At 45.3% G+C, this 15,609-nt stretch overlaps 1 protein-coding gene across 32 annotated transcripts in view; it reads left to right on the top strand.

Moving 5' to 3' along the window:
- shot (dystonin-like protein short stop) overlaps positions 1 to 15,609 on the top strand; it is a 160,072-nt gene that overhangs the window by 137,399 nt on the left and 7,064 nt on the right. For 18 of the 32 annotated variants that reach the window (XR_011156657.1, XM_069037365.1, XM_069037359.1 and 15 more), the window contains 12 exons: positions 28 to 4,725; positions 4,778 to 6,619; positions 6,672 to 6,826; positions 6,993 to 7,004; positions 7,412 to 7,770; positions 7,816 to 9,826; positions 9,990 to 10,058; positions 13,192 to 13,230; positions 13,533 to 13,607; positions 13,780 to 14,060; positions 14,149 to 14,378; positions 14,437 to 14,554. Coding sequence is in view for 31 of the 32 variants with exons in the window: in XM_069037365.1 (XP_068893466.1) it covers positions 28 to 4,725; positions 4,778 to 6,619; positions 6,672 to 6,826; positions 6,993 to 7,004; positions 7,412 to 7,770; positions 7,816 to 9,826; positions 9,990 to 10,058; positions 13,192 to 13,230; positions 13,533 to 13,607; positions 13,780 to 14,060; positions 14,149 to 14,378; positions 14,437 to 14,554 (9,889 nt within the window). In the remaining variant the exon portion in view is untranslated. The remainder of the gene's footprint in view (positions 1 to 27; positions 4,726 to 4,777; positions 6,620 to 6,671; positions 6,827 to 6,992; positions 7,005 to 7,411; positions 7,771 to 7,815; positions 9,827 to 9,989; positions 10,059 to 13,191; positions 13,231 to 13,532; positions 13,608 to 13,779; positions 14,061 to 14,148; positions 14,379 to 14,436; positions 14,555 to 15,609) is intronic. The other 14 variants (XM_069037354.1, XM_069037376.1, XM_069037381.1 and 11 more) reach the window with 9 other exon arrangements.

The following is a 15,609-nucleotide window of genomic DNA, read 5'->3' as shown; positions in this document are numbered from 1 at the left end:
AAATTTTTCACTGACGAAATATTGAAGGCCACAGATGCTCTTCTGCACTCGCTCCAAGGTCAAATTTCGCCTTCGGAAATGTCGAGATTGGAACAACCAGTTGTCGAGCTCGAACAGAAGTATAATCAGCTGAGTAACGCGCTGGCCGACCGTTGTCAAGAGCTGGATACCGCGCTTGTGCAATCGCAAGGAGTGCAGGACGCCCTCGACGGCATCATCTCCTGGTTGAACTCGGCTGAAAGCCAGTTCAAGAACATGCAAAGACCGGCGTCGTTGATCAAGGAGCGCCTCGACGAGCAACTACGAGAACACAGAGTCTTCCAGTCAGACATAGACACCCACATCTCTTCCATAGACTCTGTGTATCTGTCGGCGAGCGAGCTGATCGCGTCGTCGAGCAACGCCCGAGTCGCGAAGAAGATCGAGACCAAGCTGAACGACGTCAAGGCGAGATTCGAGAAGTTATTCGACAGGGCTCAGAAACGAGGCGAGTTTCTCGAAGAAGTCAACAAGGGATTGACCGTGTTCGTAGCCGGTGCCACTCAATTCGAACAGTGGCACGCTAGTATCGTCGAGATCATAGAGTCGCGCGAGTTTGCCAAGTTGTCGATAGAGGAGTACGCGGTTCGCATGCAAGAGATTGCGGTGAATCGTGACGACAAACGCGGCCTCTTCGAAGAGGTGATTAAGGGCGGTAAAGACCTGTTGAACAAGAGGGACACCACCGATACCGCAAATGTGAGAGACAGGGTCAAGTCGATGGAGAATCAGTGGCGCGAGTTGGGTAATCTCCTCGACGAGAAACAGAAGTTGTCGAAACAGAGGTCCGAACAGTTGAACGCGTATGAAGCGCTGAGGGAGCAAGTGTGCGACTGGTTGAGCCGATTCGAAAGTAGAGTGTCGCGACTCGACGTCATCGCGATCGACATTGACACTTTAAAGAAACAAAATGAAGAACTGAAGCCGATCGGCAAAGAGTACAAAGATTACGGCTCGACCATTGACAAGATTAACGACATCGGGACCGCTTACGACAATTTAATCAGAGGCGACCGACCTGATTCTCCGTCGAAGCGCAGGAGTCAAGTCTACAGTCCCACTAAGCGCACGTACAGGCCTCAAGACGGTCGCTCGCCGTCTCCCACTAAAGGATTGAGTCCATTGTCACCAGGAGGGTCCAGTGGATTCTCCTCGCGCCGTTCTAGTCAAGACGGTTTCCATCTCGAGGAACTCTCACCCGTCCAGCAACAACTCTCCGAAATCAACAACCGCTACTCGTTGCTAGGAGTCAAGATTAACGATCGCCAATCGGAAATTGATTCGATCAGAGACGAGCTGAAGAAACATCTAGACAATCTCAAGACTCTCAGTGCTTTCTTGGATAGAGTGCAGAGACAGCTACCCAAAGACGTGGTTCCAGGTACTAAAGACGAAGCCGACAAGCTCAACCGACAGATCAAACAAGTTTTGGAGGAGATGTACGAAAAACAGTCGCTCCTGGACTCAACCAAGGGTCAAGTGAAGGATTTGTTGCGCCGCAAACCTGGTGCAATCGGTGCGGACAATCTCAACGACGAACTGGAAGACGTGGTATCACATTGGAAGAGCGTCAGTGACCATCTCAAGAACAGGATCAAGTTTATGGAAGATATGAAGGAGTTCCACGATACGCATGACTCGCTGTCGTCGTGGTTGTCGGCTAAAGACCGCATGTTGACAGTTCTGGGACCTATTTCGAGCGACTCGAGGATGGTGCAGTCGCAAGTCCAGCAAGTTCAAGTCTTGAGAGAAGAATTCCGCACGCAACAACCCCAATTGCAACACTTGATAGACGTAGGCGATTCGGTCTTGGGTTACCTCGATCCGCGGTCTCCCGATGGACAAAAAGTCAACAATAAATTAGCCAATATCCAACAGCGCTGGGCTGACCTGTTGGGCAAACTAGAGGAGCGTGCCGACTCTTTGGGCGCCGCAGCCGACACCAGTAGAGAATTCGATGCTCAATTGACGAGACTCAGAGATGCTTTGCAAGGAATTTCCGACAATCTAGACGAACTTCCTTTGGACAAAGACCCAGAGGAGCAACTGCGCAAAGTAGAGAATCTCGAGAGACAACTAGAAGGACAGCGACCTCTGTTGGCTGATTTGGAAGCAGCGGGAGGTCAGCTTTGCGACGTTTTAAGCGATCCGGCGTCGAGAGCCGACATCCAAGCTAAACTGGCGTCGATCGGGCGCCAATACAACGCCCTCCAAAAGAAGTTGGACCACAAGAAGGCGGAAATCGAGGGGTCTCTACGCGACGGGCGCCAATTTGAAGCCTCATGTTCCAAGACTTTGGGTTGGTTGTCGGACGAATTGGGTTCTCTCTCTGAGAAGTTACTGATTTCTGCGATACGTGATGTTTTGGATCAACAACTGGCCCACCACGAGCCCATCTACAGAGATGTCCTCGCCCGAGAGCACGAAGTCATCATGTTGCTCAATAAAGGCAGGGATATGGTGGCAAGAAACAACAGAAGCGATTCGAGGTCGCTGCAGAGAGATCTGGACAAGATCCAGCAGCAGTGGGAGAAGCTCAGGAAGGAGACGGTGGACAGACAAACCAGACTCCAGACTTGCAAAGAACATTGTCGCAAGTACTACCGTACTTTGGAGAGTTTCCTTCCGTGGTTAAGACAAGCTGAAGATAAATTAGATTCGCTCAGGCTTTCGTCCTTCCAGCGGAAACACATCGAGAAGCAGTTGAAGGAATTGCAAGCGTTCCGAAACGAAGTCTGGAAGAAATCCGGAGAATTTGAAAACACTCGTACTCTCGGCGATACTTTCCTTTCGGCCTGTGATATCGATAAAGAAGTGGTGAAGAACGAATTGAACGACTTGAAAGAGCGCTGGGACAAGCTCAACAACGACCTAATCGAGCGCACTCAAGCCCTAGAAGACCAATCGCGCAAGCTCGCCGACTTCAACGAGAACATCCGAGAGTTGCAGCACGGTTTGGAGCGCTGCGAGGACAAACTGGCCTCCCACGATGCCCTAGGTGGCGCCGCTAGAGACCCGAAACTCTTAGAACGGATCAAGGCTTTGAGAGAGGAGACGGCCAAGCTGAAGAAGCCACTCCAGATGGTCAAACAACAAGCTCACGATTTAGTGAGCGAGGCGGGTCAAAACGGCATCGACGCCCACCACCTGGAGGATGAAGTCGACGGTCTGGCGGACCGCATCGACGAACTTCAAGGAAAACTCGACGATAGATGTACGGAGTTACAATCGGCGGCGACTGCGGTTACGCAGTTCAACGATCAGGTGAAGGGTCTGTCGCAGGATTTGTCAGGACTGGAAACTGAACTCGACGAGATGAAACCTCCTGGTAGAGACTTGAAGACGGTTCGGGGTCAGATCGATGATGTTGGCAGGCTTTTGAACAAAATCAACAAAGCCACAGATGACGTCAATGATGCTATAGCATCTGGGGAGAGACTGGTGGACAGCGGATTTGCACCAGACACGGCTCAGACACGGCAACAAGTCGAGAGTCTGCGCAAACAATTGGGAAAACTGGATGATCGCGCCAGAAGTCGCGAACAAAGCCTGGAAGACGTCCACAAGAAGCTTGAAGATTTCTACTTGGCTCATGCCAACGTTCTTGATGATATTCACGATGCGTCCGAACAACTGCGTAAACTGAAATCTGTGGGCTCGGAGGTCGACAGCATTAGAGCTCAACAGCAAGACTTCAAGAAGTTCAGAGCTAGAACGGTGGAACCGGTCGGTAAAGCCATAGAGAATTGTAACAGAGCCGGCCAAGGCTTGATCCAGTCGGCCGCCTCAGGAGTGAACACTGCCAACTTGGAAAAAGACTTGGAGAAGATGAACGATCAGTGGAACGACCTGAAAGAACGTCTCAACGACCGCGAGCGACGCCTAGATGTGGCGCTGCTGCAATCCGGAAAGTTCCAAGAAGCGTTGGATGGCTTAGCGAAGTGGTTGACCGACACGGAAGAGCTGGTGGCGAACCAGAAGCCGCCCTCCGCAGACTACAAAGTTGTCAAGGCTCAGCTCCAAGAACAAAAATTCCTAAAGAAAATGTTGCTCGACAGGCAGAATTCGATGTCGTCACTGTTCTCGATGGGCAACGAGATCGCCAAAGAGGCTGAACCCGCGGAACGCAAAGCGATAGAGAAGCAGTTGAAGAACTTGATGGGACGCTTTGATGCTTTAACAGAAGGAGCTCAACAGCGCACTCTAGACCTGGAGCAAGCGATGAAGGTCGCTAAAGAGTTCCAAGACAAGTTGATCCCGTTGCAGGATTGGCTCGATCGCAGCGAAAAGAAAGTAAAGGATATGGAGATCATCCCGACCGACGAGGAGAAAATACAACAGAAGATTCGCGAACATGACGCTCTTCACAGCGATATTTTGAACAAGAAGCCGGATTTCAGCGAACTGACTGACGTCGCGTCGGATCTGATGTCGCTCGTGGGCGAAGACGAAGCCAGCACTCTTGCCGACAAGCTGCAAGAAGTGACGGAACGCTACGGCACTCTGGTCGACGCTAGCGACAAGATTGGTCAGTTGTTGACGGACTCTAGACAAGGCTTGAGACATCTGGTCTTGACTTACCAAGACTTGGCGGGCTGGATGGACAACATGGAACACAGATTGAGTCGCTTCAAGGTGTTGGCGGTCCACACCGACAAACTTTTGGAACAGATGGATGACCTCACCGTAAGTTGCTTTGTTTTCATTCGAAAATCAAACTGATTGTCTTGTTTTGTAGAATCTTACTGAAGAAATCTCCAGCCGCCAACAAGACGTCGACGGAACTGTAGACGCTGGTGTTGAACTGATGCGTCACATTTCTTCTGACGAGGCCCTCCAACTGAAAGACAAACTGGACTCCCTCCAGAGACGCTATAACGACTTGACTTCTCGCGGGGTCGACTTGTTGAAACACGCCGAAGACATGCTTCCTCTTGTCCAACAGTTCCACAACAATCACAACCGCTTGGTGGAATGGATGCAAGGCGCTGAGAGTGTCCTCCAGTCGGCTGAACCGCACGAAGGCGAGATCGCAAGACTCGAACTCGATCTCCAAGAGTTGAGACCCATCCTCGAACACATCAATCTTCTGGGACCACAATTGTGTCAGACTAGTCCTGGAGAAGGTGCTTCGACCATCGAGGGACTGGTCACCAGAGACAACAGACGGTTTGACGCCATCGCCGAACAGATACAACGACGCGCGGAAAGAATACATCTCGGCAAACAGAGAGCGTTGGAAGTTACCGGTGACATAGATGAGCTTCTGGATTGGTTCAGAGAAGTCGAGGGACAGATAAAAGATGCTGAAAAGCCGTCCGCTGATCCAGATCTGATCCGCGTCCAATTGAAAGAACACAAAGCTTTGAACGATGATATTTCTAGTCAGAAGGGTAGGGTTCGAGATGTGTTGTCTACAGCGAAGAAAGTTCTTAGGGAGAGTCCTCCAAGTGAGGACATCTCTCTTATTCGCGAGAAGATGGAGGACTTGCGCGAAACTATGGATACGGTATCCGCTTTGAGCTCCGATAGGTTGGGAATTTTGGAACAAGCTTTGCCATTGGCCGAACACTTCCACGACACTCATAATGTCTTGGCCAACTGGTTGTCGGACATCGAAGAGCAGATCTCGATGCTCGCAATGCCAGCTCTGCGACCCGATCTCATCGCTCAGCAACAAGACCGCAACGAAATGTTCATCCAGAGCATCAACGACCATAAACCTCTGGTCGACAAGCTCAACAAGACTGGAGAAGCTTTGATTCGTCTGTGCAACGACGATGACGGTTCCAAAGTCCAAGAATTGTTAGACAACGACAATGCCAGATACACCGCGCTGAAACTAGAACTCCGCGAACGGCAACAAGCTCTGGAACAGGCTCTCCAGGAGAGCTCTCAATTCTCTGACAAGCTGGAAGGCATGCTGCGAGCACTGTCGAACACCGCCGATCAAGTCAACAACTTGGATCCCATCTCGGCTCACCCGCCCAAGATCAAGGACCAGATCGAGGATAACGATGCTCTCATCGGCGATCTAGACAAGAGGAAGGAGGCCTACGCCGCCGTCCAACGCGCAGCCGACGACGTCATCAACAAAGCACCGAATCGCTCCGATCCGGCCATCAAAGAAATCAAACGTAAACTTGATAAACTGAAGAACTTGTGGGATGACGTTCAGAAAGCCACCACCCAGAGAGGACATTCGTTGGAGGATGCCCTTGACGCCGCACAGAAATTCTGGAAGGAATTGCACGCCATCATGGCTACGCTCAAGGACCTGGAGGATTCATTAGTTAGTCAGGAGCCTCCAGCTGTCGAACCGAAGGCCATACAAGAACAACAGGTGGCGTTGCAAGAGATCAGGCACGAAATCGATCAGACCAAACCGGAGGTCGATCAAGTCAGAGCTTCCGGGAAGGATTTGATGAGGTTGTGTGGCGAACCGGACAAACCGGAGGTGAAGAAGCACATCGAAGATTTGGACAATGCTTGGGACAACATCACGTCACTTTACGCCAAGCGAGAAGAGAATCTGATCGATGCCATGGAGAAAGCGATGGAGTTCCACGAGACTCTTCAAGTAAGAAACGTATTTGAGGGTGTCGATCGGTGATTGACGTTTGTGTTTCCAGAATCTGCTAGACTTCCTGGAGAAAGCTGAGAAGAAGTTCACAAAAATGGGACCGTTGGGTACCGACATAGACGCGGTTAAGAAACAGATCGATCAACTCAAGAAGTTCAAAGCCGAGGTAGATCCTCACATGGTGAAAGTTGAGGCACTGAACAGGTAAGCTTCTTTTGTTTTTATTTATACTAAATATGAAGATATTAAATGATTCAAATCAGTCGATGAATCAGAAAGACTTCTTGTTCTTTACATGTGCTTCAGATTTAGTACAACTTTGCTAACATTTTGTTTATTTTCTATATTTTTCTGTCACGTTGGACTACAGGAGTCTAATCAGGCAAGGATACTTTAGATTTCTGATTGCAAGCCTTTGTGTTAACGCAACGTTTTTGTTTTCTTTTTTGAGCATGCTTCAGTCTGTTTTTATCATCATTATCAGTATTACATTTGTCGAGCCGGTAGTGTACATAGGCGTCGAATTTCACATTTACAAGTGAATCGGCGCTTATGGTGTCATGGTTAGTTGACCGCAACTACACCACCATCGTGCTTCCATGTACATATTATATCAAACCGTACAAAACCAGAAATTCTCTTCGTTTTGTCCATGTGGCTTTTAGCGCTTCTGCAAAATGTTGAGCTTATTGCATCGCTTTATTCTGCATTTCTCTACCAGACAATTGACAGTCAATTGTTTGGTAACGTGCCTAAATAGGTCCTGATTGACTTTTTTTTTTTCGTTAGGCAAGCACAAGAGCTGACCGAACGCACTTCGGCCGACCAAGCCGCTGCCATTAAGGAGCCGTTGTCCGCCGTGAATAAGCGTTGGGACGATCTCTTGCGGGGCATAGTTGAACGACAGCGCCAACTCGAAAACGCGCTCTTACGCCTGGGCCAGTTCCAACACGCCCTCAACGAGCTGTTGGTCTGGATTGGCAAGAGTGACAAAACCCTGGATGAGCTGAAACCCGTCCAGGGCGACCCCCAGATCTTGGAAATTGAGCTGGCCAAGCTGAAGGTGTTGGTGAACGACATCCAAGCCCACCAGACCAGCGTCGACACCCTGAACGACGCCGGAAGGCAAATAATCGAGAGCGGAGAAGGTGAGTGTCGAAGGTGTGAAATTCGAGTCTTGATAGACGTTCTAGGTTCGGATGAGGCATCGATAACGCAAGACAAGCTCAACACCCTCAACACCCAATGGAGGGGACTCATGCAGAAGGCGGCTGACCGCCAACGCGAACTCGAGGTCTCGCTGAACGAGGCCCAAAGGTTCAACGCCGAGATACAGGACTTGTTGTCGTGGTTGTGCGACGTGGACGGCATTATCGCCGCTAGCAAGCCCGTTGGTGGCCTTCCAGAGACCGCCAGCGAGCAACTGGAGCGCTTTATGGAGGTGTACAACGAGATCGAGGATAACAGGCCTAAAGTGGAGACGGTGTTGGCGCAAGGGCAGGAGTATGTGAAAAAGGGCTCGAACGCCGCTTCTAATCTCCAACACAATCTACGTACTCTGAAACAACGTTGGGACTCTGTTACCTCGCGCGCTAACGATAAGAAGATCAAACTCGAGATCGCGCTGAAAGAGGCCACCGAGTTCCACGAGGCTCTAGAGGTCTTCGTAGATTGGTTGACGAACGCGGAGAAAATACTGTCGAATCTGAAACCAGTGTCGAGGGTCCTTGAGACGATTCAGGTCCAGATCGAGGAACACAAAGTGTTCCAGAAGGATGTGAGCTCCCACCGCGAAATTATGCTGATTTTGGACAAAAAAGGTACTCACTTGAAATACTTCAGCCAGAAGCAGGACGTCATCCTCATCAAGAACTTGCTAGTGAGCGTCCAACACCGCTGGGAGAGAGTAGCGTCGAAGTCCGCTGAACGCACTCGAGCACTAGACTTAGGGTACAAAGAAGCGAAGGAGTTCCACGACGGATGGTCGGGACTCATGACTTGGTTGGGCGAAACTGAAGAGTCTCTGGACCGCTTGTTGTCCGAATCCGTAGGCAACGACCCGGAAACAATCAAGAACCGATTGAACAAACATCAGGAATTCCAGAGAACTCTCTCAGCCAAACAAGGCACTTACGACAACGTGATTAAAGCTGGAAAGTTACTCAAGGAGAAGGCACCTAAGACGGACGAAACCGTGATCAAACAAATGCTCATAGATTTGAAATCTAAGTGGACCGCAGTTTGTAACAAGAGCGTCGACAGACAACGCAAACTGGAAGAAGCTCTACTGTACTCTGGTCAGTTCAAAGAAGCGATCGCTGCGCTGTTACAGTGGCTGAAAAAGGTGGAGAAAGATTTGTCTGTGGACAGTCCAGTTCACGGCGACTTAGATACTGTCAATCACCTGGTGGACCTACACCGGCAGTTCGAAAAGGAGTTGGAGCGACGCAACGAACAGATGGAGTCGGTCATCCGTACCGGAACCGAGCTAGAGAGGAAAGCGAGCAAAGCTGACGCTTCACAGATCCGCTCCCAACTGAACGAGCTGAGCGAATTATGGAACACTGTCACCAAGTTAACTAGAGTCAGGTCGGACCGCTTAGACGAAGCTCTCCGAGAGGCCGAGCACCTTCACAAAGCCGTCCATATGCTCCTGGATTGGCTGTCCGAAGCCGAAAGGCAGTTGAGATTCGTCGGTAGCACGCCAGAAGACGAAGCCACCGCTTATGAACAACTGCAGGCCCTGGACAGATTTAGAGCCGAGCTGAAAGAGAAAGAGCGCGAGAAGAATCAAACCCTGGATCTGGCACAGAACGTGTTGGCCAAGTCGCATCCAGACGGAATCAACGTGATCAAGAACTGGATTAAGGTGATACAGGCACGTTGGGAGGAGGTGTCCCAGTGGGCTCTACAACGCCACCAGAAGCTCACCTCTCACATGCAGTCGCTTCGCGATCTGGACGAGTGTCTGGAAGAGTTGATTCAATGGTTGATGGGACTTGAGAACACGCTGATAGCGCTGAAACGCGAAGAATTACCAATGGACATTCCGGCCACAGAACAGCTGATAGCCGACCATAAAGAGTTCATGGAGAACACACAGATGCGTCAGAGCGAAGTGGACAGAGTCTGTAAGGCCAAACAGGTCAAAGCGACAAGTAACGCTAAAGAGCCCAAGAGATTCGTTAAGGGCAAAGGACCTATGTAAGTATCCGGCAGTCTCTTTGTTTCTTTGTCGTGTGATTAAACATTCGCACCAGATTTAAAAAATATAGATTTTTATTATCACATCACTATTACACGGCTTTGCAATGTGTTTGTTTTTCTGCATGTTAATTGTTTTTGTGTGCTTCTTTTCTTTCACCAGCCGTGGATCACAGCATGACATACGTGAACCTTCACCTGATAATTACGGCTCTCTGGGGCGCAAGCAAAGGTATGTTGTCAGTGTCACCTGTGCATGATCTCTTTTTGTCTTGTGTTTTTACGGTTCTATGAGTTGTCAACTCTAAATTTACATCAAAGAATTCACGTGAAGGTTATAGATTGAAAGCACGCCTGTTAAAATGTACCATGTGAAATAATTTGTTATCAGTAGCTAAGTTGGAAAATGAAAATCAAAAGTCAAGTCTTAAAATCGATTAATGCGGGTTTTAACTTTTAACTATCAGTTCTATAGTTGTCGAAATTATAGTAGTCGATATCTGGCAGCAATCTAAGTGCAAACATTCATATGAACACGTTATCTAAATCAAAAACGTTTAAAACGTACTGAACAATCACGCTGGGCCCCGTTATGTTTATCTTCTCATACTCCTTGTGACTGAAAGAGGTTTATGAATTAAACAATTCAGTGTAAAAAAAAAATACGATTTGTATATAATAGTTATTTTATTGTCAAAGTGCTGTCGTGTTGGTATGAGCCAATAGTTATTTGATAGATATTAGGTTGACAAAGTTAAATGTCAATTGTATATCAGCCATTTTGTTGGTTGCAAAAAAACGGGAATTGAAAATTTTCCTAATGTAAATTTGGTTTTGTCCATTTGTCAATAAATTGTCTACTTGAAAATAGCCAAAGTTTGTCCAGCGAGAGATTGGTTGACATAAAACTCACTAAATTCTACGTAGAGGAAGTAGTACCTAGCGCACGTAAAATTTGAGCAGCAGTAACATGTTTGCCCTGAAATGCTCTAATTAATATATTCTAGTGCATTTTGTAGTGTTGGGTTTATTTAATACAATTGAAAATCTCCCAATCTCTCGCTGGACAAAGTATATATATAGTATAGTATTATAACTACATATATCAAAATATTTTTTTTCTTCAAACGTCCGTAAATTATGACATTATACTGCTGCATTGATAATACTAAAGTGTCACTTCATTGTCATGGCATCTAACGAGCTGACCAGCGTCCGTGAAGTATCACTTATTAAATTTAATCATGACTCTAATTACCTTGGTGACGAATTCATCTCTTTTATACAAAGTTATTCTAAATGATTGTAGTTGAAGTAGGCCATGTCCATGTTATTACATTTTTGCCGCTTTCATGTGAACTGTCAGTTTTATCGCTGTCACTGTCATTTTTTAGGGGAAAAGTACGGTGATGAGATTTCTATTTATTTTTGTTAAATTAATGATTGAATCCAGAAATATTGAGTTGTTTTGCAATCAATTTTAAAAATATTGAGTTGTCATTTATTCACATCATTTTGATGTTTTTTATGTGGAGCGGCAACTATAAATTTTACATTAAGTTTTCACGCCTACTTCGACTACAATGATTTAGAATAACCCTGTATAATAATAATTATAATTGCATAAATCTATATCATTTTTGTTTACTTTAATCACGATTTTAGTTATCGGCAACTTTAATTACAGTGTCGTGATACGGCCCATTATCTCCGCTGATGAGCGGCTGTAAAGTAAACTATCTAAATCATTTGAAATTCCTACCTCAAACAAATTCGTGTCTGAATATGAAATATTGAAAGCTGAAGTGAGTAAATAAAAACGTACTTACAAAATCTATCCAAATTAAAACGGATTGAGAGACGGATAGTGATTTCGGATTTTGTTCACAGCGTTGTTTATACTAGTCGTAGTCATAGTAACGCTTTGCAAAACGAACGATATTAATTTATCAGTCTACCCAATCTCCTACCTGGTTTCTTAATATTTCTTAAACAATTTGTTATGAAGGTTTGAAGAAAAAGTAGTACATGTTATTCGGAGCAAAAATGATTTTATATGCTTTGGCTGGTTTGTCTGTTCACTGCGTTCGGCAGCCAAACTACCTGCCGCAGCACATAAAACGCCATTTTTGCTCCTCATAATATACAAATTTTTGTTCGACACTCAGAATTTGAGAATTTTCTTCTGTAAGAACGGATTTCCATAAATGTCACAACTTGTCAGATAAAGATTTTAAGCGATTTGGAGGCTTTAAGGGGCTCGTCGAACAAAAAAAGTTGTATTCACCTCGTTCGTGTGTAAATTGCGCTTTTTATGGCGTGAGTGGGCCAGTTTAAAACGCGTTTTAAACTGGCTCACTCATGCCATAAAGAGCACAATTTACACACTAACTCGTTAAATAAACTACTATTAAATGTCATTGAATTTTGACCATAATTATTCTAACCTATCTCTGAGCGTAAGAAGGTTTCACACTATGAACAAATTGTGCAAATGTGTCAATTTTATTCTGACAGTTCTCGTTTTTTTTGCAACCAACTGTAAAGGCGCTTGCTACTGAATATGTTCAATTGTATTTTTCAGTGTCATTATCGTCTTTATTTCTTGTCTTTTGGTATAAAATTTGCGTACACCTGAAACTTTTCTGACTTGAAAAATATTGAGATAACACATATAGGCCGTGCCAAACCCAAATAACCACCACCTGTTGAATTAAGTTGGTGAAAGCAATATTACAGTAAATGTATAATGACAATTTTGATATTATTAGGATGCTAGACCAGTCAAATCTGAGTACACAACGTTGCTGGTTGACCCGTAGAATGCAGTGTTGGGAGTTATTTGGTTTTGGCAAGGAAAATACCTGATCTCGGGAGATTTTACGATACAGATGAACCGAAACGAAAGGTTTTAGGGTGGTACAGCCTGGTCTTTGAGGGAATTTTAACATTGACAATTGTTTAAAAAAAATGGACTATATAAAATAGTCGTTTCCCTGTGTTTTTAAGTCATTAATTATTATTAGTGTTAATGCGAAGTGGCATAGAAAGTCTCATAAACTGTTAAAATCTCAAATATTGTTGATAAATGTGATCTAATGAAATTCTGACAATTGAAATTTGTACGATAAATCTAAGAGTCGGGTTTTTGTTTTCTACACCCAACTGAGCCACCAACGTTTTTTGCTGTACTGAGGATTTAAGATTATTTGAGATGTAAATTTTTGGTAATTTGACACTTTTAGACCAGCTTTCATATAACGGATATTGAAGCGAAACAAACAAAAATATAAAAAAATATTCATGTTATGAAAGCCTCAAAGCATTTGTTTTATGTCTTGCTTGACAAACGTTTCGTTTTGTAGCTTCAAAGGATCCCGAGATCTGCTTTCACAGCGAGGAAGGTTAGACACTTTTTCAACTTTTTTTTAAAATCCTTTAACATCTCCAAGTTACATGTTTGTTCTAACAAGATTTTGTTTTGTTTACTTAATTTAAGTGTTTTTGTGCCGCTAATACCTTGTGATTAAATTTGGTGGTGTTGATTAACTAGTACAGAAATGGTCAACAAATCAAATAAAATCAAAGTCTCAAATTTACTGTCTCCCCGATTTTTGTATGTTTTTTTTTGGATTTGTTTGAGTTTGTGGACTGTCATTTTTAGTTCCGATAGTTATGTTGAGTGTTGCATGTGCTTTGTCGACAGCCGTTCCAGTCCTGGTCGAGAACTCAGTCCGGATCCTCAATTACCCCATATCGGGCCAAGATTCCCACCTGGCAGGTACACATTTTCATTCTCTCAGACACCTCATGGGATTAACACCACACACAGGTCACACTGTCACTCGTATATCGTCTAAATACGACAGTGCACATATTATCTCGTCACATTCATTCCCATCTTCATTTTTGTCGCGTGTCGCAACGTCGTTTCATTCCCCGTTCTTGTTTAGCGAACCCGAATTCCGATCGCCCCGCGTGAAATTCCTCTACGATAAGTGGAGGCACGTCTGGATGCTGTCGTGGGAGAGACAGCGCGAACTCTACGACCATCTCGCCTATCTGAAGGAGAAACAAAAGGCGGACAACTTCTCGTGGGACGACTGGAGGAAGAGGTTCTTGAAGTTCATGAACTACAAGAAGTCGAGGCTGACGGATCTCTTCAGGAAGATGGATAAGGATAACAACGAGCTCATTCCGAGAGACGACTTCATCGAGGGCATCATCAAGACCAGTGAGTCTTGTTTTCTGATCCTTACAGCGCGGAATAGTGTACTGGGGGTGGCTGTTTGTGCTCTGTTTCACATATCTTTTTTTTTCAGAATTTGACACTTCCCGTCTAGAGATGAAGCACGTAGCCGACATGTTCGATCAAGACAACCGCGGCCTGATAGATTGGAAGAAGTTTATCGCGGCCTTGAGGCCCGACTGGGAGGAGAAACCCGTCGACAACGACGCCCAAAAGATCCATGACGAGGTGAAGAGATTGGTGATGTTGTGTACGTGTCGTCAGAAATTCAGGGTGTTCCAAGTCGGTGAAGGCAAATACAGGGTGAGTTTTCAAAATTTCGGATTTTTTCTGTTTTATCGATTGTTTTTTTTTTTTGTAGTTTGGCGAGAGCCAAAAACTGCGTCTGGTCCGCATCTTGCGTAGCACCGTGATGGTGCGCGTGGGTGGCGGCTGGGTCGCCCTCGATGAGTTCTTAGTGAAGAACGACCCCTGCCGAGGTAAGTTCGTAACAGTTTCGAAACAAGAAACCGACATTTTTAGGACACGTCGAGATCTCAACCGGCAAGGTTGAGACCTCGACAATACAGAGTTACACAGATCGTAACAATACAACTACTGACTTCACTCACAACCATGCTTTGTCCCTACTGCGTAACGGATCGATTAAAAACCATGTGATTAACGAAACATCTCTAATAAAATAAAACAACTAACTCGTCTCCTGAGGACATCATTATGCTTCGTTTGTTCTTTTTCCATACAATCATGTTTTGTTTTGTGACGTCGAGACAAGCCCAGGCTTGTCTCGACATCGTAGCTTTCGTTGTGTCATCGATACTAATGGGATTTTCTGTTCTCCTTCCCGTTCTAACACATCCCATTTAATAATCGTTAATTATTTTGCGCTTTACACGTTTTTTTCGTTGGAAAAATTTTGTTTTTTCCGTTAACAAATCATTGTGACGTTGAACTATAAGTTACGTTAGTATTACCGCTACCTCATCCCGACATACCCGATCAGCACGAGCCTTGGTGCCCCCTCGGTAAGCGAATGCACGTGTTTTAACTGGTGACCGGAAAGCAGTTATGTTCTAATTTGGTGCATGTTTTTGGTTACATTAACACACGTTACACACATTTTATTTTACTTTTATTACGTACTGCGGCCCTTGCAAGAATTGACGTCCACAAGGGCTCCAATCTGAAACCTTTTTCGTTGATGTGCTTCCCTCAACAGCAGTTTTATTGAAAGGTTTTTTTTTTTTTGTCTTCTCGTACGTATTAGACGAGAGAAATGGGGACACGCAGTATTCCACAAGCTTTTTTCTAACAAAATGGGATACACCTTAAGCTTAAATCTACAAATTCAATTTCAAGATAGTCTAGAGAAAGTAGTAGTAAAAACAGTCGGTGCAATTTATTCAATTAATTATTTCGATTGTAGTATTTTATTTTGGTAAAAATTGTTTTCTTCGGTTTCCGTTTAATTAGTCTGTCAGTAATTAAAAGTGTCATCTTCTTTAAAAGGCTAAATTAAGGAAATACTATTTTT

The sequence above is a fragment of the Tenebrio molitor genome, chromosome 2 (genome assembly GCF_963966145.1).
Source record: "Tenebrio molitor chromosome 2, icTenMoli1.1, whole genome shotgun sequence".
NCBI classification, from domain to species: Eukaryota; Metazoa; Arthropoda; class Insecta; order Coleoptera; family Tenebrionidae; genus Tenebrio; species Tenebrio molitor.
This window is presented reverse-complemented; position numbering and strand designations above follow the sequence as displayed.